Source organism: Mustela nivalis (assembly GCF_964662115.1).
Source record: "Mustela nivalis genome assembly, chromosome: 16".
In the NCBI taxonomy this organism is placed as follows: domain Eukaryota; kingdom Metazoa; phylum Chordata; class Mammalia; order Carnivora; family Mustelidae; genus Mustela; species Mustela nivalis.
This window is the reverse complement of record NC_139035.1, coordinates 54,728,247-54,749,630: the sequence shown is the minus strand read 5'-3', so window position 1 is coordinate 54,749,630 and position 21,384 is coordinate 54,728,247. Positions and strand designations below refer to the sequence as shown.

The 21,384-nt window shown below is 39.4% G+C and overlaps 1 protein-coding gene across 15 annotated transcripts in view; it reads left to right on the top strand.

The window, feature by feature from the left end:
- Positions 1–21,384, top strand: part of ESRRG (estrogen related receptor gamma) — a 621,316-nt gene that overhangs the window by 385,153 nt on the left and 214,779 nt on the right. Inside the window, exon 1 of one of the 15 annotated variants that reach the window (XM_082703834.1) lies at positions 6,276–6,501. The exons of the other annotated variants lie outside the window; for them this stretch is intronic. Coding sequence (XP_082559960.1) covers positions 6,446–6,501 — 56 coding nt within the window. The 5' untranslated portion in view covers positions 6,276–6,445. Of the gene's footprint in view, positions 1–6,275; positions 6,502–21,384 lie in introns of those variants that run through there. 15 annotated transcript variants of the gene reach the window in all.

Genomic DNA, 21,384 nt, shown 5'->3' with positions numbered 1-21,384 from the left:
TTCCAAAGCTGTCTTCTTCACACTCCTGCATGAACACAGTGGTTGGCTGCATGGGGGACATCTTTCGTCCCTTCTCATTATCCTGAGCCTATACGTGTGGGGCAGTATTCTAGCGAGCAGCCCGTATCCTCTTAGGGCAAACAGGACCACTGTGTTCACGGGGGGCAGGATGGGGAATACTTTAACACTTCGTTTCCTTTTCTGCATGAAGTACCTTGAACTCCTTGCCAAAGATGATGGCCAAATGAACGGATAATGCCATTTCTTTAAATTTTTTTCTTTCATTTAGTAAGATTTAAAAACAGCATGGCTAACATTTATGGGAGGCTCACTGTGTGAACAGTGGCAGTAAAGTTTCTTATCCAAACTGAGGTACTCTGGAGAGTGTAAGGAGGGAAAACTGTAAATTATTAAGCTAGGACAGCTGGCACAAGTCAGAAGGTCTTGGCCCACTGGGTCAGGTGGTCTGTCCCCACCACCCCCAACTAGGACCAGACCCGGTGCTAAATTACTGTAAATGGAGTGTGTCCCCATAACAGTTTTACAAGATTGTTCTTATGGTTATTCCCACTTAATAGCAAAGGAAACTGAGAGTTAGATCTGTGGTGTGACCCTAGGCCAAAGCCTCATCCATTGTAATTGGAACAGGAGCCCAAGGTTGACTGCAGAGCTGCCTGTGAGACCTTCCCAGGGACGGACACCTTCCACCATCTCCTGACTTCGGCCAGGCATGACAGACAAGCACCCCTCATTAATTTGCCTTGCTTGGGGAAAGCAGATTTTTATCAAATGTGCTCATTTATAAGAAAGAAGCTTAGAGGAGTGTGTCAGACAGTTCTAACATTAAAAAAAAAAAAAAAGTAATAGGCTCTAAGCCTGTTTATATGGACACCAGATGCTGCAGGGCTCACTTAAAATCCCCCACCCCTCACCCTGCCCAGTGGTCCTTTGAAAATTTGGATGAAAGGGTTAAAGGGAACAATAGGAAAAGAGAACTTTCAAATAGAGTCCAAGAGTCCTCTAACTTAGGAAAAAACATACTTTGTGTGTTTTGATGTTTCTTGGCCCGATGCATTTTTAACTTTGAATAGATGTTGAATGGGGTGTTTAAGATGGATAATTTGATCATTTTGCTAGTATCAAAGCAAGTATTGCTTATTCTAAAATCTGTCATATTTGTTCCACTTCCCCCTCCCTGTCTCCACTACTCTCCCCTACCCCTCCCCTTCCTCTCAGAGTTAAGCTCCCCTTTATTTTGGACAACACTATCACACACATGATTGAGTCAACAATTTATGGCTTTTAAAAATAGGGATTTTGTCCTCTCTTAGGTTTATTGTTTATCATAATCATCTTTCAAGTGAAAAGGCTAATTTACTCTTTCTATAGGAATATTTTAAGCTTGATTATCATAATATTACAGCTGCCTGAAAAGGTCTAAAACGGGACATTGACCTTGAATGTTTTCTGCATTTAGCTCATGGTGCTTAACATTCAGGAAAGAATATAACTGCAACTCACTTATTAACGTATAATCTCAAAATGTTAACTATTGCTCTGTAAATATATGCCACACAGGTTATAGGAAGCTCATAGGATACTAGAAAATGCATCTAGTAATTCACCAGGGTAGATATGTTGGAAATACAGTGTAACTAAAGTTGCTTTTCCCATTGGAGCTACTATAGTTTATAACTTAATCTTGCCTGATATTTTACCATGTATCTTATTAGCTTGATGAAATGAAAGTGAAATAATCCTAAATTAATTAAACAGAAACCGAATTGTCTCTGTTACTTTCTCTGTCTTCCTTTGATTCCCACTCTCCCCACCCCCACTTTCACAAACCCTGAGAAAAGAGGTTTTGGTGTGTTATAGAGGTGAGGTAATTGCTCCCCAGAGAATGGGCTTTTTACATGGACTTGGTAATTTGGGAATGGGATGGATTTATAGGACAAGAGGTTTGTCAAAAGGCGAGGTTTTTATTAGTGCTTCTGTGGAAGTGATCACTTTCAGTCGAAATGATTGCTTCTTGCCAATCGAGACAATAATTTAAATATCAAAGCCTGTGCCCTAGAAATGAAAGGCAGCAGAAGATGAGGTATGATGAATTGATGGAAATTTGGTGGTGATAGAGAGGAAAGTAGTCATACTGAGTCTGAAAGTAGTCGTCACGTTCCCACTGGGAAAGGTGTGTTCTTAAGCAGGTTTAAAGCATAAAAGCAATCCCAATGCACAGATGAGGAAAAGAGGGGTAGGTACATGAGGTGACCTGCTCGGGGCCACCCAGGTCATCAGAGGATGCAGAAGGGATCCTGGTGTCTAAGCCTCCTGTTTGCCCAGCAGGATTCTTTTTTGCAGGGATGTTCGTCTGTGGCTTTTCTTTTAGAGTTAAAGATAATAGTTTATAATAGTCTTGACTTGCTTTTTGCATTATGGCACATTATACTATACACAAGCTATCAAAGACAGCAGGGAAGATGGTTCAAAGAGTTCAAGAGCTTTTTTAAGGGTTTCTGGTCTTGAGGGAAAGATCCACAAAGGTAGGTTAGAAAACAATCGGAAAATCTCAATTTGTTATGCCTTGTTGAGTTTTAAATATTTAACAAATGACAGATGTGCAATATAAAATAAAATTTGCTTCAAAAATAGGGTGACAACTAGAAGCATTTTAAGACAGATTAGTCCTGTTAATTTTCACAAAAGGAAGATGGGAACTAAAAGTAGCTGTTAATATGCAATAATGGCAAGATGAAACATTTCTCATCATCTCTTAGCAGCATAAGAATTCACTGTTCGAATGTTTTAGGAAAGGATTCTGACTAAAATACAGTAAAATTTCCAGTACAGTAAACAGGAAGCTACGTGTTGTTTGCACTTGAGTTTTGCTTGTTGCCATTCTGTTCTTTCAAATGGAAATGAAGTATATTTTCTGCTGGTGTCTGTGCAGGAGTTAGGGCCTGAGGATGAAGTTGTGTGGGTATTTGTGACTGCATTGTTTAAGGAAAAAGAGATTGAAACTATGCATGGGCCCACAGCCTGGTGCATAATAGATAGATATTAACTAATTGATTAATATTCCATGTGAAATAGCCCTAAGAGGTTCTTTCATTTAGTCCCATTTTTTTTTTTTTTCCTGCTTTGGGTAGACTCCTTGTGGTAAGATTGTGAAGTGTATTGACTGATTAGCAATATGTGTTTAGTCGAGGCTGTTTAATTTGTTTGTTTCATTTTTTCCCCAGTATCCTTTGTTGTTGAGATTCTAAAAGATGTATGCTCAGTATTGCTCATGATGTGTGTATTTCCCGTGATTATCCACTGTTTCCTCCTTCAAGGTGAGAAAACTGTGGCTAGGGAAGATTCTGGAGATGACTAAGCTGCGTGTTTATGAAATATTCTGGAAGCTGTCTTGCAGGTTTAGTGCAGTAGATGTTATTTTAAATTTCAAATTGGTTAAACTGGATTCAAGACAGTCCGTGTAATCTTAGGTCCTTGACTTGCAAAGGTGACACTCTGATCCCAAAGGGAACAGACCGATCCGTGTATGTAGATACACTGGTATATTTCTGGTCGTTCAGAAAGCAGCTAGCTCAGTGGACACTGTACCTTGCACTGATGAAATATGGTTAGTGAGAGATCAGTGGGGACGATGCGCTGTCTGTTTGTACTTGTGTCTCTGTGAACACAGAAGAGACTGACACACGGAAGAGTCTAAACATGTCTAAAATATATACCAGTGAGATCCAGTGGTTCCTAATGGGGCAAATCAGTACCCAAAAGGAAATAAGAAAATTCTGGGAAGTAAACGATGACTCCTATGAAGTGTGGTGATTTAAGGTCCATCGGTAAATAATTGACTACAAATCTTGTCTTTAAAAGGCCATTTCAAAGGAGTAATAAACAGGTTCTGTCACAGCATGATAATGCAAAGAAACTGAATACAGTGCAGGATTCTGCACAGGTGCAAAATTTGAATGTACTGAGTGCTTTAAGGTGGGTCGAGTACATAAAATTATTATTTTTTTAAGTGTCTTTAGAAAAAAATTAAAAAGGAACTCTGTTTTGGGGACATTGTTTAAAAATGTATACAACTGGATCTATTAATTACCCTGGGAATTTTAGTGTTCAGAAATGTAGATCATAATCTTTGAACCAAAGATGTTTTCTTTCATTCTGATGCTGTATTAGCTTCCATATTTCTTCAATTCTATTTTGGAAAAATCATGTTTCTATTCCAAATACCTCTTTATTTATTTTTTTTAATTATAAAATGATTACATGTCTCACTTTAGGTTGAATAGACAATCCTTTTTTTTGGGAGGTGGTGTCTGTAGAATGCTTGGATTTTCTTCTACATCTCAAAGCTCTTTTAATTCACTGCTCACAACCAAATTTACATCTTAATTGCAGAGTTCACATTTAACAATATAGACAGCATAATGCTACTGGTAATTAAGCTTTTACTACCTGCTTTTATACACTATTCTCAGGCACAGTTTTTGCTATGTGAGTTATCATCTAAAAACTTGTAAGAATTTAGACCACAAATAAAAGGAATCGGACCCATATCTTAGATATGGTCAAATACATGGCAGGAAAATTGCTTTCTTCTGTGGGGGGACAAATCAGGTCTGTCATTTTTACATTCTGAATTTTAATGTGGCTGCTCTATTTTAGTGTTTTTGTTTTTTTAAAGACCTAGAAAATCTGAAAGGGTTGAGAGAGAGTTGAGTTCTGATTTAGTGACTTCAACACACACTGAATATCTGAACTAATTTATTTTGATCTCAAAGATTATACTATTTATATCGTGGAACACTTTAGATGCAAAAGGTTGGTACCAGTAGAGCTGAATTACATCAAATTTGTGGGTCTTCTACTGTCCATAAGGGAGTAGTTTGCCATCAATAGCTAGCATCTATTCCAATATATTTGCTAGTATAAAAGAGCCTGTAGTTCCAAGTAGGACCTAAGAAAACTCTTTGTTATATGAAAACTAAGAACACATTCTACATTATTTGAAGGGAAAATAACCTTCTCTTCTTACATCCTTAAAAAAAAAATTGTTTTTGATTGAGAATTCTTAGTTTGCCTAAATTGTTATCTCTTTGAAACTATTCCTTCTAATGGCCAGACTGTGTGATGATTTACAAAATGTTTCTGCGTTGATTTTTTTTTTTTTTTAAAGCATTCAGGGTGTGTTATGTATAGAAACAAATATGTACACTGCATTTCATTTGGAAACTGATGTTTTGGATCAAATCATATACATTTGTATTTGCCTTCCAGTTTGGAAGCTTGTATTGAAATAAGTATGTGATTAAGAACACTTAGTGCACGGTGTAGTAATGCTCTCCAGGCAAGGGGGGGGGGGGTGGAGAGGAGACGCAGTCAGTATTTTGTCAAAATGCACTGAGATGGATTTGATGTACTATTTCCCCTACAGCCCTCAGACCCCCACCCCTGTAACTGGAGAAGCCAATTTGTCCTAGAGTTGTTTACCTTTGCTTTGAAAAAGCTATGCCTTGTGTATCTGTATGTAGAGAGACCGCACGTAAAGAAATGTTTACACACATAATTTGCATCGGCATCCTCTCAGTTTGGACGGAAGCCCTGTTTCCTCTTCTGTAGTTGTGCAAAACTGCATCCCACCTCCGGGAGGACCCTCCCTGGGGCTCCCACGCCCCAACAATTTAGAAGACTGTCTTTGATTTTTTTTCCAATGCCCAGTATGGAGCAGGGAACCAGGAAAAGACGCGATTACGAATAAACGCGGGGGAGGGAAGTGGGCCGCTGCCGAAGCGGCCGCCCCCGGGGGTGTGAAACACCGACCCGGGCAGGACAAACTTCTGCATTCTCTACCTTCCGCAGAATCCTCTCCCAAAGGCACCGAGAGTGTGTGCGTGCGTTCTTCTTCTCCAGGCAAAATGGGGCTCGGGTTGGACGCCCGAGACAAATCCCTCCAGTGCCTAGAGAGTTAAGTTAGTTGGGTTTCTTGGGCCGCTTCCCAGAACGAGGGAGAAAGACAGACCGAGAAGCGAACGCACGGCGCCTCCCGGGAGCGTCTCGATCGCCGCTGCGGGTCCCCGCGCCCTGCGCCCGGCCGCTGGCGGAGCCCGGTCCCCGCGGCTCCCCGCGCCCTGCCTACCTGCCCGGCCGCGCTGCCGCCCGCAGCCTCCCGTCGCCTCCCTCCTGATTGGGCAGACGCCCCCCAATCGGCTGCGCGGCTGGGCCGGTGGGACTGCATATGTAAAGCCCTACTTCATATTAATAAGCTCCAATCGGGGCTTTAAGTCCTTGATTAGGAGAGTGTGAGAGCTTTGGTCCCAACTGGCTGTGCCTATAGGCTTGTCACGAGGAGAACATTTGTGTTAATTGCACTGTGCTCTGTCAAGGAAACTTTGATTTATAGCTGGGGAGCACGAATAATGGTTGCCGGTCGCACATGGATTCGGTAGAACTTTGCCTGCCTGAATCTTTTTCCCTGCACTACGAGGAAGAGTAGGTACCTTTTTCTTTCCTTTTTAAAACTCGCCGTGGGGGTGCGTGTGCGGGGGTGGGCACAGTGTATCTCTGCACACGGATTCAGGTAATGCCCTGGGTACGATGTGTGCACGAGGGCTTGTTTGTGTCTGTCTTGTGCCTTTTGTGTTGAGGGTGATCTCCTAATTCAGTAAGTCGAGAATTGTTCTCTGACTACAATGTTACCTTTGAGGCAAAGCTCAGTGACTGTCAGTAAAACAGCTGTGTGACAGTCACTTCTTATTCAGGTGCTAAGAATAGGCACTTGGCACAAATGCTTAGTGAACTGTTAAAATGCATCTTTTACTAGGACCCATTTTCCCAAGGAAAGATGTTTTAAAATACAATATTCAAAATGATTTATACTATTGAGTGCCTCTTATGTATTTGCAGTTTGACAGATATTTTCAGCTCCCTGTCATTTCTTACCGCGCAGAGTTAGAGGCAAAATTGCACATTTACTAATTCTCCTTCAGAGAACAATTTAAAAACTAGCCCTGTGCCATTCAGGGCTAGAATAATGTTATTTGCATGGTTAGCGTTAAGTCAGCACTTAACTGACAAATCAGTCCATTAAGTAACATGAGATTTTCACACATTATAAATATTTAAGGGGAGGAAAAAAAAAAAAAAACTAAAGAAGAAACCGAGGTGACTTTTAAAATTTCCCCTTGAACAGACAACATTGAGATTGTGGATTTGTGTCATGGATCACGTCCAGAAAATAGGGAAAAGTACTTTTGTTCTTAGGTGCAGTTTAATTCGGATTCATGAATATCTTTATGCACATGGATTTGTGCGACTATGTGTATATATATCTTTATGCACATGGATTTGTGCGTCTATGTGTGTATATATCAGTATCTATATCTTTGGAACATGAAAGGTGGGGAAGAAGTGGATGGGGTAAGATAAGTCAATTAGGCATTCTTGTGTAGATGAGTAAGTCATAAACTTAATTTCAGCCCACTGCTAAGATAACATATTCGTCTACCCTGAGACCTGTCCCTGGATCATCTCTCTGTGGAGTCGGTTATACCGCTCTGCTTCCACATTACAGTAATACCAACTGTTATAATTCTGCAAAGAGTGCTCTTGGCACACATCTCTCTACAGATTGTGAAGAAAATCTGAAACTCTCGCCGAGGAGGTAGTGCATTATAGGTAGATGTCCACTAGCTGTCCTTTGTGACTGCGTATTGCATTGCTTTGTAATTAAGTAAGAGATGAAAAGTGACTCGCACTGTCAGTGGCTGCTCGTGTGTGTAGGGGTGCGAGTGTGTGTGGATCTGTCTCCGCACGCTTGCACGTGCCCCCACACACACGCTCTCTCACACTCACATACACACTCGCGCAAGGGCTATTCTCCAAGAGATGGGCGTAGAAGGGACCGAAAGCTGGCAAGGTTGCATCCGGTTCGACAGACTCACGGCCAGAAACAACCTTAAATTGTGTGAAAATAAAAATGAGAAATAAACAAAGGTAGGACTGCCCACTCAAGTGGGGCTTGAAGGTTAGTGCACCGGGGGTCGTAGAACTGGAGGGTGTAAATGTCTTCCTGTCAGGGAGAAGGCTTTATCCAGGCTTACCCAGATTCTTAACTTTCTTCGGTAAATAAATAAACAAAACAAACTTTAAAAATCCCCCAGAGGCTTCTTTTTAAAGTAGTTTTCTTGAATTTAACTTCTTATAGCTAATTTGAATAATTAGTTTAGATAAGCCTCTTAAAGCAGATGCATTTAAATGAAATCAGGGCACATGTCCTTTTGGCTTTGGCGCAAGATTCAAACTAGCTTTCTTTTTGGCTCAATTAAAAGTCATCTTTAAAAAAATACAGATTTATTGTCTGGATGCAGTTCTGATGGTTACGTGGTTCACTGGACAGACAGAAAGATCTAATGCTAAGCAACGCATCTGCCTCTCTGTCTCAATTAATAAACCACAGAATTTATACATGCTATTAATATTCATAGTAATTGTACTGGGTTAAACCCTATCACGTGTGTGTATACATAGAAATGAAACCAGAGTTATGCAGTTTCGGAGGAAAATATCAGCCAATTTCTGTTTTGGAGGCTGTTAAAAAGATGCATACAATTTATTGACCACCATTAGGAGAGCCTAAAATGTTAACCTATAACTATGTGTTTTTTTTTATTTTAGGAAATGTGCCAGCACATTAAAGGACATAATACTTGAGAGCTTGCTTCACATTTAATAGCAGTAATAACTGATAGCATAAATAGATGAAAATAATATATCTGCTCATTTTGACATATGTGTCCGTCTAATCATTCTAAATGACTGTGCTCATCACATGAATCCCTTTCAACCTCTGATTAAAATGTAACATTGACTACAGGATTATAGAGCGGACTTAATTTTACTGACTGTTTTAACAGTTGTCACAGCTGTTGGAAGAAGGAAAGGCAATTGAAACACTCCAAAACAGGCAAGGCGAGGAGGGGAACAGTTTAGTAAATTCAGCCTGATCATTGAAATCCCAACACTGCAAATGAAACAGATTTGTGTTTTAAAATTCCTCTTTGGAGCTATGCAAGTTTTATTTTGTACGGTCCACTCTTTCTGTGTCTCGGTTTGTTCTTGTTGTTGTTGTTTCCCTCGGCCTCCTGTCTCCTTATTAACAGCAAAATGTAAATTGAAACACAACTATCCAAAAGTAATACTGTAATGTCAAAATGTATGAGATGAAAATAGGCAGGAAGAAGAGATTTGTACAGTAACCACAACAGCAGCAAGCCTAACTCCGAGCGGATACATTTTTTTTTTTTTTTTTTTTTTTAGAAAAAGGAGCTTGCCTAAATCACTCTAGATGTGATATTATTTGAAAAACTATGAACAGACACTTTAAGTTTATTTTTCTAAGAAAGAACACCTAAACTCCAGACTTAGAGCTCATATTACTTTTCCTCCTGTTTCTTCTCTGTAAATCTGTTGAAAACACCTGCAGCCTTAAAGGTAGGTGGTGTAGGTGGGGTTTTCAGATGATTTCTTTGTAAATTGCTGGAAGTGACAACTAATGCACTTGAGGGGTGAGTGTTCTTGAGCGGCAGAATCTTGTAACCTTGCCTATCCCTGCACTAAAGTGAACAGATTAATTCTAATTTTCTGAAAATTTCATAGCCATTGTACATATCCCAAACTATAGATAGTCAAGATTGCCAGACAGTGTGTATTACGTAACATGTGATTTTCTCCTTCGAGTAAGCAAAAATAAGTGTTCCTGAGTTAATGGAATAAATGTGGGAGAGGAGTGGTGCGTAAATGATGGGCACCCCATGTTTCACCAGCCCTTTGTGTCAGTAGATTTATGGATTACCTTATAAACATTTGGTGGTTAAGTTTAGAAATCCTCCTTTTGACAGAAAGGGGTGAAAAACAGCTTTCCCTTTCCTGAGTAGAGGCAAGGGTGATGGTGTTGGCTGGTTCTTATGGTGATGGTTTCTCATCTTAATGTGTTTATGGCACTGCTGCTTTATTTACTGAGCCTTGTGTGTTGCAGCGGTAATTAACCCATGTTATTAGCAAAGCCCTTGTGGATATCCATTAATTCTCTTGCATGGATGATCATTTTTCCAGTGTTTTCCCCCCAATAAGGTATCATTGTTCTTCCTTTTTTTTTTTTGAATTCTAAATGGATGGCCTTTGATATATTTCTTTGATTTAATCTGACCTGTAATATATATTGATCATCTTATTAAAAAGGGTATTGTAATTCTGTTTTTAAAAATGCTCATAGAAGCTGGAGAAAAGATTTCTTTCCCCCCCCCTTTGGTTTTCTTTTCAAAGTCAAAAAGAAAAGAAATTAAGGTTTAAAAAGGAAATAATATAGGCAATCAGGTTTAACTCCAGATTTTCCAGGTTTTAGAATTTATGATAATTTGGGTCTTTGAGGTCTTTGAATCAGATTTTTACTTAGTTAATAACACTTTAGGCATTTTTTATAAAATATCGAGCCAGCAGAAAAATACTTGTGCTTCCTGTGCTGAGAAAAGATAAGGACCATCTCATTAGCTGGGCCATACTTTTGCAATTAATTTTAGATACATGGTGCTATTCATCAAAGAGGGCAGGTAACTTCTCTATGAGTCTATTTAACAATACTTTCACAATACCTTACTTCAGGAAGATCTACAGACAAAGAAGAGACCTTTCTTTTGGGAGGTAGGCATAATGCCCGGTCTCAAGTCCGTATCACTTGTGAAAAATTCCTCAACATTTGTTTTAGCCTAGTGACTAAAAAAAAAAAAAAAAAAAAAAAATTTCTTTGTTTTACTTTTAAAGTGCTGTGCAGCACGGAAGGTTTGGCTTCTAGGATTTCATAAAACAGATTCAGATCTGTGTCCATGGTTGGTACTTGGTCAGACAAGTGGCAATTAATGACAATGATTTCTGTGAAACCAGTTAATATCAAATAAACTTTTTAGAGCCACCTCTGAAGCATTTGGAAATAGAGAAGAGCATCGGAGGTATTTCAATAGGACTTTCAAGTCATTGTAGTAGCTAAGCTTGGCTTGGAATTTTGCTTCATAGCAAAGTCATGGAGGAGAGAAACAATACAACGTTGATCTGTTCTAAGTGCATATGAGCTCTGGCCCTCGCCAGCTCTCTGGAGAAAATCTTTGATTACACTGGCCCAGTTTGTTCAGTTTTTATCTCTTTTACATCCACGGGCCTTGTATTAAATTGTCATTGTCCTAAAGCACATGAGATAGAAATGAATTGCAGTTTGCGACGTTCTCTGACAGTGAAATATTTAGGTTCTCTTTCTCCAATCATACTTATGTGTGCATTTGATAGTGCAGGGGGGACACCAGGCGTCTCTGCCGCTTCTCTTCTCCTCAGTGCATTTCGTATGCTTTGCTGTTGATGATTTTCACCGCCATGTGTATATGGATATGCGTGGTCTGGACTATTACACATACGTCAGGACACACATCCTACTTTAAAATCCAGAGCAGTCCGTAGAATACACACACGTGTGTGTTTGCGTGTATAGATGCACGTGAAATATGTACCTCCCTGGGAAGAGGCAGGCTGCTAACAGTGCTCATTACGTTTATATAATAAAGGGAATCTCAGGTATTTTTCAGATCGATTAGTTGCCAGTTCAATGTGCCAGGCATGATTTTAACCTGGAATTCGTGTTTCGGGTATTTGCCAGGTCTGATTTTCAACAGAATGGGTTTAACTATACAGAAAGACAGGTTAACAGGTAACCTAATAACTCGATTTGTTTCTGATTTTATGAATTTTAACTGCTATCCTTCCTAAATTCAAAAGCTGGTAATCATAAATGATTTGTAAAATAGGAAATAAGCTACTAATATTAAATGCATCATTTAATGGTTTGGGCCCAAGTCCAAGATACAGTTTTGAATCAGCTCTTGGCTACATTTTTTTTTTTTTTTTTAATTCAAGGGCCTGACAAATATATCTGAATGTAAACACGATAGCTCTCAGAGAAATGCATCAATAGGAATTTTATTTATCCGTATTACATAAATATGTCATTTCCTCATTTTTTTTTCCTTTTTTCCCCTGAAAGCAAATATAGAAGGCTAGTAAGTGTTCTGTTTCTCTAAAGTACATCACAGATTTCAGAATTTTTGAATTTTACTCGAAGGGGTAAGTTTAGAGATCTGTGATTTTGCTTAGTAAATCTGAATGAGTGTTGAGAAAGAACACTCAGCCAGCTGCTCTTTGTGCTGTACTTCTTATTCTTATTTATATTCTGGTTTAAATTCCTGGATTCATTTCCTATTTTTACTTGTATGTATAGCACTTAAACAAATTTGATGTTTCTTTCTCTCTTCTTTTACATCCTACTGTTTCTTTCTGCCAGTGCATCACATCAGAGCTAGCTTCTTTATTATTTGAGGGTGATAAGTGACAGCCTTTGCCTTTTGAAGGATTTACCTGGCATCTCATTCTTGTCTCAAGTTCATTTCAGACTTCTGTTTTCCAAGATCTAGGAAACCTCAGCTACTAAAAATAATTTCCATTCAGAGTTTTTTAGCAAACGCATCTTTCCTCTCTACTTTTTTCTTGACAGAAGTGCCAGGTGTTTCTTTTTCTCTGATTTGGACACTCTTTCTCATTATTTTCCAAATGTATTTTCTAGTCAGTTATACAAAACCATCAAATTGAAAGGATTTAGATTTTGCGGTAGTGGTGGTGTGCGTGCGTGTACGTGAAAGAAATTTTTTTAATGTTTGGAGGAAACTTGCTTTTTGTGCTTTTGATTATGCTTTTGATTTCTTCAGGTGCCATGCCATCTTAGTTTATGGCAACAAATGTATATTTGGAAGAGAACTCACTAAGGCAAAGCATTCAAAGAAAAGGTGCAGTTTTAAATAAAATGACTTCTCACTGGTCCATCGGAGTGCACTTCAGTATACTGGCATGGACCTGTGTGTGCCTTTGAGTAGAGATAAGCAATACCCAGCCCTGGCCGTCAGAAATGCAACCTATGGCTGTAGCTTTGGCACTTAAAATCTCTTTACTGCTTCAAGTGTGAAACTCATGGAGAGCCTACCTAAGATTAGATTACGTTGTTTAAAAAAAAAAAAAAAAGAACTTCAAAGTAAATTTATGTTTTAATTTTAAAAGGCAGTCTTTGTCCTATACGTTCTTCTGTGCTTTCTCATACTGCTGAGAGTGATACAGAATTGCATATATGCTTTTCATCATTTTGATTGGAAGTACACATTATGTGTAATATGCCTTGGCAGTACTTACCTAGCCAAAGAAAACAAATTAATACTAGGCATACTGAAGGCTGTCAGGCATATCACAGATGTGTCAATTTAACTTTGCTTCATCATACACCTTCTCCACAAACAATTGGTTAAGATGGTACTAAATAAAATGGAAGCTACCGATAAATTCTCCTATCATATCAGAGATTGATGGCTAGTAGAAGTGTATTGAAAACCAGCACGCTTGCCTACTTCTCTTTAAAACTCTGTGGGAATACAGACAGCACAGACAATAATGAGTTTTGTACCAGAAAAAAAAAAAAAAAAAAAACAAGAGTGGGGGAGGATAACTTAAACATGTTCAAATCTTTCTACTCTCTTGGAAGTAACAAAGGGATTTATTGTTTTAAAAGTCTCTGAAGTGGTGAACCTCCGTTGCTCCTGAGTGTGAAGTAAATAAAGACTTTAAGAAGTGGAGAATCGGAAGGAGCATGGGCAATCCATCTTTAACAAGGGACATCTCTTTTTGTTGCACTTTGCATACATTTTCTGAGGAAGATAAAAGTCTTGGGCGTTCTTTTCGTATGGCTTATTCAAAATGCAAAAAGAAAAATGAAATTTGAAAAAGAACTTGTGCACAGAAAATAGGCAGATGCATGCTAACTTTTTTTCCCTTCTGGTCAGGATGGTTCCCTCGCACATGAAAAATTGAATTTTTCATCGATCCTAAGAAGATTTTGCTTATTTATAATGGCTTTTGAGAATTTAAACAAAAGGCACGTTAAATAAATGCTCACTTTTAATGCTTACAATGTGAACTGAAATGTTTTAAAAGGTATTCTTTTCAAGGCAGTTATTATATTTACATTTTATAGTTGTAAGAATTTATTTTACTTTGAAAAGTGTCTAAAATCACATCCATAGTTAGCAAAAATAACAAGTAATATGAAAAATTATAGAGACCAAGGTACTTGTCTAGAGAAAAGTATTCAGATATGAGGCTCTTTAATCAATTGCCCTTTGCCCTCTGTAATTTCAAATTATCACAGAACTTGAACTTCTCCAAAAATGTAAGCTGGCTGCATTAAATTAGCTTCATTTTCCCATAAATGAAGGAATCCTCTGACAATGCTTTGTTCAGCATCACTAATCTATTAAAACAGATCAGATATTTTAAGGAGGAATATTATGTTTGCAACCCATTGTTCATGACCCAGGAAAGGGAAAGGTACATATGGTTGATGAGACTCGTGTCTTTTTTTTCTATGAGGAAGTAACTGTATACAGTTGGTGCTGGGTCCAGTAGATGACAGAAGCATCCCTTTATCCATAGACTTACATGAGACCCGCCTCATGAGTCGTGGGATCATAGTGTCCCAGCTGGAAAAGCAACCATCAGCTGAATTGTACTGAACTCCACACTTGGCTTATACCTCGCACTGCTCTACACATCTAAGGAGAGACTCGTTCTGATCTTGGAGTCTAGACAGAATCAGTAGTTGGGCTCAGGTGGGAGCATGTGGCCGCCTTTTTCTGTCCTCTCCTAGCCATTCAGTACAAGGAGGTGAGGAACAAATGGCTAATTTATGCATAGGAGCCCAAGCAGAGATTCTTTCCCAGGGTCAGAAATTTATGATTCAGTTGTTCAAGTACATTTTAGATTTCTCTTATGTTCTATAAATGTCATTGTTGTCTTTCATGCTCCAAAGACCTTCCCATCAATGATTAGATGTGTCTCTCAATTCGTATGAACCATGAACTGGTCTAAGCATTTTTTAATAGATAGAAATGAGAGCAGATCACCTGCTCAGGTTGGCCTGGGTGATGATTCGTTCCTCATAGCTTTATATGGAACTGTTCAGTTGGTTAAGTCTGAAGAATGAGAAAAATACAAAGAGGTTATACACTCAAATTATATTTTTTTAATTTTTTTTTATTTCCTTATAGTGAACAAAACTTTAATGTCTAGAGCATTTATGAGGGTTGTAATGATTGGAAAATCTGTCCTGAGAATGTGGTCACCATATGTGACAGCCTTGCTTTCTATCTTGTCTTCAGTTTATGGGGTAAGTTCGGTGATATTGTCTATTGTCTTACTTTGCTTATGTAATGAACCTCTCTTCGTCCACACTGAGATAATCTGAGAGGTGGGAGAAATCCCTGCACTGTTCTAAGAAACTTCCCTCAACCCCCTCCATGGCAGCGATACTTTCTTTGAAAATGTCTGTTTCTATTCATCGGTTTTGCTAAGGGATCATTTACTTTGATTAAAGGTAAGTACGGGAGATTCATCCGTATTTGCATACACAGTAGATTCTAACCCCCTCTTGAATTCCAAAGGGCTTGCCTTCAACTTTTCATATTTGTTTTCCTTTGTTTCTGTTTGTTGTCCATTCTAGTTGAGCGCTTTTATGGTGTTTTCTTGATTGTTGTCAGTTTGGGGTACTCACTGCTGACATTTTTGTTAAGTTAATGTCCCAGCACAAAAATCTGTGGCAGCCTGAAATCTGGCTACAGGGCGTGGAGGATACAACTTCTGTATGATTGTGTGTAAATACAGTTAGTTAGTTGGGGGTTTATCAGATAGCTTGGCAGAAAGAGAGAGGAGCAGTACAAACTGTTTTCAGTAACTGTGCTGTTCATACACCTGATAAGATTGAGAGAGCTTTTCGAAATGCTGATAGGCTTTGAATAAGAAAAGAATAATCACTCTGCTACTGGCACCAGCTTATCGGAACGAAGTAAAATGCCAACACTTTTACATTAGCAAAAGTAAATGTTTTAGACACTCTGTGCCTTTTTTCATTCAAGTTAAATAGTAGGGCTGCTTTTGAGTGTGCATAATGAATAGCAGGATTTATTACCTTGACTAAATTACAGGTGAATATGTTGATAAAGGAACCTTCAGCATCACCAGCAGCTTCTTTGATAAGCAGGTGCATCTAGGCTGTACATTCTCTGGAGAAATGAAGTATGCCTTTTCCCAATCCAGTTCTATTAAACATCATTTCTGATGTTAGAAGATGCAGTTATGTCCTGTGTCAATCGAGTCCCCTTGTTTTCCAGCAGAGGGGTGACAGGCATTTGAAACTTAGCTTATCAGACTTGTAAAAATGCTTGCGTGCTGTTGTTCAGTAAGTTAGGGCATGTGGACGTTGATGTCACTTGTGCTGAACCAGCAAAGTCCTATATAAGAAAACTTGTTTTTGCACCCCCCCCACTGGAATGGAATGAGATTAATTATAAATTTAGGATGCTTTAATGAGCAGATAAATGTATTTTTCCAAGCCACAGCCCATTTTAAAGCACCTCCCCTGACAAAGAGAGAGATATTGGTTTTGCTCTTAATATAAACCATTAACTTTCCCAGCTCAACCATCTTCTCTTCTTTGTAATTTGACGCCTACAAATAATTTGGTGTATTCAGATTTGATAAATGATAGTGCAAGAGCAGATTGATTGATTTTGGATTACTATTGATTACTCTCAATGAGATCACTGTGACACACTCGAATCAATAGTATTCGATTAAGCAAGGCACCAGCGTTCTATACATTCAGCAGCAGCGGGAGATTCGGGAACAGAATGTTCACAGGCTGATAAATTGACAAAGCGTTCAGCTTTAAATAGCCCTTTGTTCAGCACTAGTTCCTTAAAATATATTTCACTGGAAAGTTCGTTTTTGCAACTCTGGGCCTTTCTGTGGAAGAAAGGTCATCAGTTTAAGGTTTATTAAATTTTAACTAAAAACAACTGAGCTCCATTTAGGTGTAAAATAATTTAAGTACTTACTGCAGGCAACCTTCATGCTTTGGAGCTGTTGCTCAAAGGTTTCATTCTTTTATGAAGATGTCAATTGTAAACATAAAAATGCATCACTGGAAATGTAATGGTTTAAGATTCAGGCCGAAATAAAAATTCCTGCCCGAGGAAAGCACTATAATCAAAATAAGGTGGTCTTAACTTTGCTCAGAAGTGGGCGTTCTCCGGAGCCCCGCTGCAAGGCAACTGCACGGCGAACCCCTTGAACCCCTTGATCATGCGTACAGCGGCTGTCGCGGCTGCTGCTTTTCCTTCTGATCCGAGGGCTTCCCTCCTGTCGCCGGCACTCCACGCGGAACACTCAGTATCATTTGATCTCGGAGCTGCGACTGCTGCTCGTCCACGGGGTTCTTTCTGTCCTGAGCAAACTCACAAGTCACCCGGGGGAAAGAAACTCATCCATGGTTCCAGTCCTTAAGTGAAGGGTCAAGGATGAGATTTTTTCCATCACACTCCGTGGTGGCGTGGTCTCGGCGCTTGGAAGGAAGCGTGGGCTCTTCTATTATCTGGGATTGCCTCTCAGAAAAGTGAGTCCTGTAGTAAACGCTCCACTGGAAATGTGAACCATCGAATGTGCAAAACTTGATTTCCAGTGACCTCTTGACTGCGAGGACCTGAGTACCCCACATCGTCCCAGGTTCGAGTTTTGAAATATACTTAGGTAAATTGTCCCATTTTGATAATAATGAAACAAAACCAGATGAAATTAGAGGTGGCATTCTGAGGGAGAATTAGGAGGGAAGTCAAATCGGAATCATGAAATTCCCCGACAAACTTCACCCTTTTTTGTGTGAAAGTGAGGTAATAGGATTCTAATTATGTTTTCATGAAACCACATGAAATTGCCATTCTTGTAGGTCAAGAAGTGGTCGTCTCTCAGCATCTTCCTGTGATTCAACATAATAATTGAATTTATTCCTATACTTCTCATATTACGTAAGCAGATTGAAAGCGACAACTGTTATTGTTTTATTTGATTTTATGATGGGCTGTGTCAGGTTAGGGGGACACATGCATTCTGTCTACAGTTAAGGCAAGTATATCATAGGATCATTTTTAAGAACAGTTTTTGTTTTCTTTAAGACTTGGGAGTGGTCCCAAGTATGCAGTATTATACATGCTGAAAAAGTATGCATTTACCTGGCTTCTCAGCTGTGGTAGCTAAGCTGCTTCGGAGAATCCCTGTGCGTTTTCCCTCAGCTGAGGAAGAGCGTGGTACAGACCAGGGAGTAGCTCGAGTGCTGACCCTCCAAAAAAGAGGACATTGCTAAGGGTAGATAAGAAACAAACCAGGGAAAAGACACCGACACCTCGAACATCTCATCCTCACGTTTGTTCATGAACAGAGCCTTAAAATGAGAAGTAGCACTTTGCGTGCTTCCCCCCAGAGAAGTATGAAAACTCTGCTCCATCAAATCTGTGCACCACTGAGGTTTAGGCAGACCCAGGACTCCCCAGCTTGGCCGTGGAGCCCATGATGCTTTTTTTGGCTGTTGCAAGTAGTAAAGGTGCTCCGGGACATGTAAGAAAGTGATCCCCGAGTTCCCATCTGACACCCCCTCCCCGGATGTGCAGCTCTTCCTGGAGCTCTGCTGTGCTGGCCCAAAGGGAGCTTTCTGTGCTCACCTGTGGGCAGAGTCTGGCTTCCGGAGAGAAGGGACCTGGGCTCAGGGTCTGTAGGTAGGAGAGAGGGGCTCCGGGGCCATTGCTGGCAATGTCAGCCCAAAGCACCTCCTGCCTTAGGGTCATATCAGGACTGGGTCAGTTTTTCTTGCTCTGGGTAAGCGCACGACAACTCACATCTTGTTTCGGAGCAAAGGAGGGTGGGCTTCGTTTACTGGAAACGTGATTGAGCGGATGCCTCCAACTGGTCCCTCCGTCAGTCTCGGGGTTTTCCCTCAGTAGCGAATTTCCCCCCTGTCTGTGGCACTGAATTTGATTTATCGCTGGTACTAAGATCAAAAAAGAAGTCATTCCTTTTGATGTTTGCTATTAGGCACATGCAGTGCAGGGTGGGAGCCTGGGGCGAGCGTCTTAGCATCCAAGTCACTGTCCTGGTCACTCAGTGGCCACTGATGGCAGAACGTACGATTTTCTATCTCTATTCATTTTGGATGTAAAATCCGAGGATAAGAGAGATTAGCCATAGGGCATTTTAAATTCATATTTAGGTTGGTTTCAGCGATAGATTCTTTCAGGAAGGACACAAAGTGTGGCTCACGTGGACCCCTGATTAGGACATTTTCGTTTTTACTGCGTGGGCATTAATTTTACCCAAAGACATACACAGCTGAGGAATAGAACTAAGGCCATGGGGTTCAGTTTCCTTCAGAAAAGAGCAATCGGTGGCCTTTATTGTTGGGTGGCAAACTTGGGGGACATGGGAACCTTATTTGCCAAACGGGAGGGAAGATTTGCCGGGGTCAGCTTGTCCCGTCTCCTGAGGGTCCCTGGTCAGGCTTTGTTTGCAGCTCTGTACAGTAGCTTTTGTCCAGCTCCTCGGCTCCTCCAGGAGAGGGATTCCTCCCAGCAGCGAGAGAGCCCCGGCCCATCAGCAGGCTGCTAGTCAGCAGCAGGTGTGAACAACATAAAACAGGATTAACACTGAACCAGAGTGTGTACTAAAAACAGAATCCCCGCCTTGCTTTTAAAAGGAAGGCAGGCCAGGAAGATAGAAGCCACTGTGGTCCCTACACTCTGTGTTTACTAAACAGTGTTCAATGGACTATGCAAATGGCTCTGTTTAGGTGGGGAGAAGGCCTGCAAGGAATCCTGTTCTCTCTCTCTCTCTCTTGCTTTTTTAAACTGTAAACTCAAAACTTAGGTAGAAAATGCTTCTTAGACTTTCAGAGGGGAAACACAAAACAGAACCAGGGGGATCTGGTTAAATCTTGCACGAGGATTACAGTTAGTATCCAGAGGTACTATCCTTCCTTACTAATTAAAGTTGATAGTTACTCAGTGTGCTCTGTTTCCAGCCTCTCAAAGATTTTAGCCATTGGTTTATCCTACCATTTGTGTGTGTGTGTGTGTGTTTAATGATGTGTCTTAATTTATCTTTTTCACCTAGGGAAAAATCACAGAGAAGTAAAAGAAGTAATTTCTTTAGATTGTACCCTCTCTCCCCCAATTCTGTTTTTCAGTTAGTGATGCCTACGTATGAAGAAGAAAGCCAGCCGGCACATGCAAAAAAAAAAAAATCATAGTTAATTTGGGAAGGCTGCATGTGTTTAACAAATTGGGCATTGCATCAAACTTATGGCATTTGAGTCACTTTATCAATATTTTGTTTAGGAAAGAGGAAAGTGGCACTTAAAAATCTATTTCTCTTTTTAAATTATGCCAATTATAACATATACTATATATTTGGATAAAATTTAAAAATTTTTAAATTTGGATATCTATATTTAATGACTAACTTGTCTTGTGGAGCTGTAGGAGTTGGCCACATCCAGGAGGGGGTCTGAAATTGGGAAATAATTCAACCAGTTAGAGAAATTGTATTATATATAGAGATACATAAACACACACACGCATATACAGACACATGCCTTAACTATTCTTTCAACACATGTAAAACAAATGTAGGGGTTTTTTGTGTGTATATGAAATGCCATTACTCTGATTTCTAACACTGTAAAAATACGTTCATCTATACATATTTATATAAGATGGATCTATTCGAGACTATCACATACACTTTACTGAAGGATAATTTTGAAATGTTAAAAATCACAATTATCATTCACTTCGAGTAACATCGAGTAACAGGTAACATACATTACCTTTATGATCTTTTATATCCAGGACTTAAATTAAAATTACCTATGCATTCCTTCACTCTTTGCTTATCCTTAATGTTTTTTGTTTTTAAAATAGCAGGTATTTTTAGGTGGGACTTTGCTGCTTTTTATTTTAGAAGGAATATTGTCTGCCTGTTTAATTGTGGCAGGCTTAACACACATTGAATACACTGAGAATATCCCAATCATTATGAAATATGTAAATCTAAAATCACATTTTATTTCCACAGTTACTGTCTTTAAATGTTAACTTACGGCCATTTGCCTTATAATGAGTTTTTTTCTAAGAAATGTCCATCCTCTTCTGTTTAGTATTATTAAATACCCTCTGTGGTGTACATTAATTAGGTTGTGGGCCAACAGTTTAATAATAGTTAATGAAGTCAAGTTTAAAAGATATCAGTTTAACATTGATTTGGGAAGTGTATTTTTCATAACCAACTCTCTGGTGTCAGATTGATTGGATATAGTAACTTTTCATGTTGCATTGAAAAAAATTACATGCATTGTTTTGC